At 37.6% G+C, this 1,849-nt stretch overlaps 1 protein-coding gene across 1 annotated transcript; it reads left to right on the forward strand.

Moving 5' to 3' along the window:
* Positions 1-239: 239 nt before the first annotated feature.
* Positions 240-1,451, forward strand: LOC149174203 ((-)-limonene synthase, chloroplastic-like). The gene is made up of 3 exons (XM_089422551.1): positions 240-379; positions 504-752; positions 994-1,451. The coding sequence occupies exons 1-3, from the start codon at positions 278-280 to the stop codon at positions 1,291-1,293; spliced, it is 651 nt and encodes a 216-aa protein (XP_089278677.1). The 5' UTR covers positions 240-277; the 3' UTR covers positions 1,294-1,451.
* Positions 1,452-1,849: the final 398 nt, after the last annotated feature.

Raw genomic sequence — 1,849 nt, forward strand, 5'->3', positions numbered from 1 at the left:
TGCGTTGCTGCAACACCAAACTCAGTTGCTGCAACACCAAACTGTGTTGCTGAAACACCGTTTCCAGCAAGCGATTTTCTGTTTTTCTGTGCAAAAACAGAGTGCAAAAAACAGAGCAATTTTTGTCTGTCTGTTATGGAATTTATCAGAAAATTCCAACAGAATAATCGTTTGTGTCTATAATGTCTCTACAGTACCAAAAGTTGTGTGTTTAACGTTTATATATAAATGCCTCATCAGATGGGATCCCTCGGAGACAGACCGCCTTCCAGATTATATGAAAACAATGTACATGGCACTCTACAGCGCCCTAACTGAAATGGCCAGAGAGGCGGAGAAGACACAAGGCCGAGACACCCTCAACTATGCTCGAAAGGCTGTATGGAAGCTAGCATTTCATATATATATATATATATATATATATTTGCAGAGATTAATATTTATTTATTTATTTGTTACAGTGTTGTACTGGCCTGGTAATTAGTTAATGTGTGCACTTGCAGTGGGAGGCTTATCTCGAGTCATATATTCAAGAAGCAAAGTGGATCGCCAGTGGTAACCTGCCAACGTTTGAGGAGTACTACGAGAACGGGAAAATTAGCTCTGCTTATCATGCGGCAACATTGACACCAATCCTCACATTGGACATACCGCTTCCTGAGCGCGTCTTGACGGGAATCGATTTTCCGTCAAGATTCAACGATTTGGCATCCTCCTTCCTTCGACTACGCGGTGACACACGCTGCTACAAGGTATTACCAATCACTTGCTGACGGAAGCAATTTGTATAGTGACCTTCACACTGGTTTTGGTTTTGTACTAGTTATTGATGTCGTGAGCCTAACTTCATTGAAGATTTCCAAATATTTTAAATTTTGAAAACTTAGATCGTAAATAAATCAAACACTTGATTTGCAAAATATTCTCCAATCTACGATGGACATAAGGATGACCACGATACTGTCATTGTCATTGTCATGGTACTCAATGCAGGCGGACAGGGCCCGTGGAGAAGAAGCTTCCTGCATATCGTGTTATATGAAAGACAATCCGGGATCAATAGAGGAAGATGCTCTCCAACATATAAACGCCATGATAAGTGATGTAATCAAAGAATTAAATTGGGAATTTCTACGACCCGATAGCTATATTCCAATGCCTGCCAGGAAACACGCTTTTGACATAACAAGAGCTCTCCACCACCTCTACCTATACCGAGATGGATTTAGCAATGCCACTATGGAGACAAAAAATTTGGTCCGCAGAATGATCCTTGAACCTGTGCCTGTGTAACGAATCCTATTAGCAATAAGTTGATATCGCTTTATGGTGCTTGAACCTGTACCTGTGTAACAAATCCTATTAGCAATTAGTTGATATCGGTTTATGGTCCTTCAACCTGTGCCTTTGTAACAAATCATAGCAGCAATAAGTTGGTATCCGTTTTCCAATGGGTGTATGCAAAAATCTGTGGCTTCATCTTCCCCATGTGATAACAAAAATGTTGAAAATTACTACCAAACACGCAACAGCCAATCTCAGAAAGGTATGCAAGCAGACTTTCTGTATCAGGCGACCGAATGCCAAATTAATTTTGTGCAGGCCCAAGTACATCTAATTGGTGACTGTTGAGCTGATTATATAAAATGAAATTAAATAATTATACACTTATATATGTATATAATAAAATAATAAATTTAAAAAAGAATAGTAAGGTGTGCTTTAGTTTGGTAAAAAAATCAATGGGAAACATAATATTATAATAAATTTTTTATAATAAATAAACAATTATATATAAATATTAAAAACTAGACTAATTTAAACATTTGGATTTATCAAAAGTAAACAA

Source organism: Pinus tabuliformis, chromosome 4_1 (genome assembly GCF_031772625.1).
Source record: "Pinus tabuliformis cultivar Carrire ecotype Pingquan chromosome 4_1, CPIR1, whole genome shotgun sequence".
NCBI lineage: Eukaryota > Viridiplantae > Streptophyta > Pinopsida > Pinales > Pinaceae > Pinus > Pinus tabuliformis.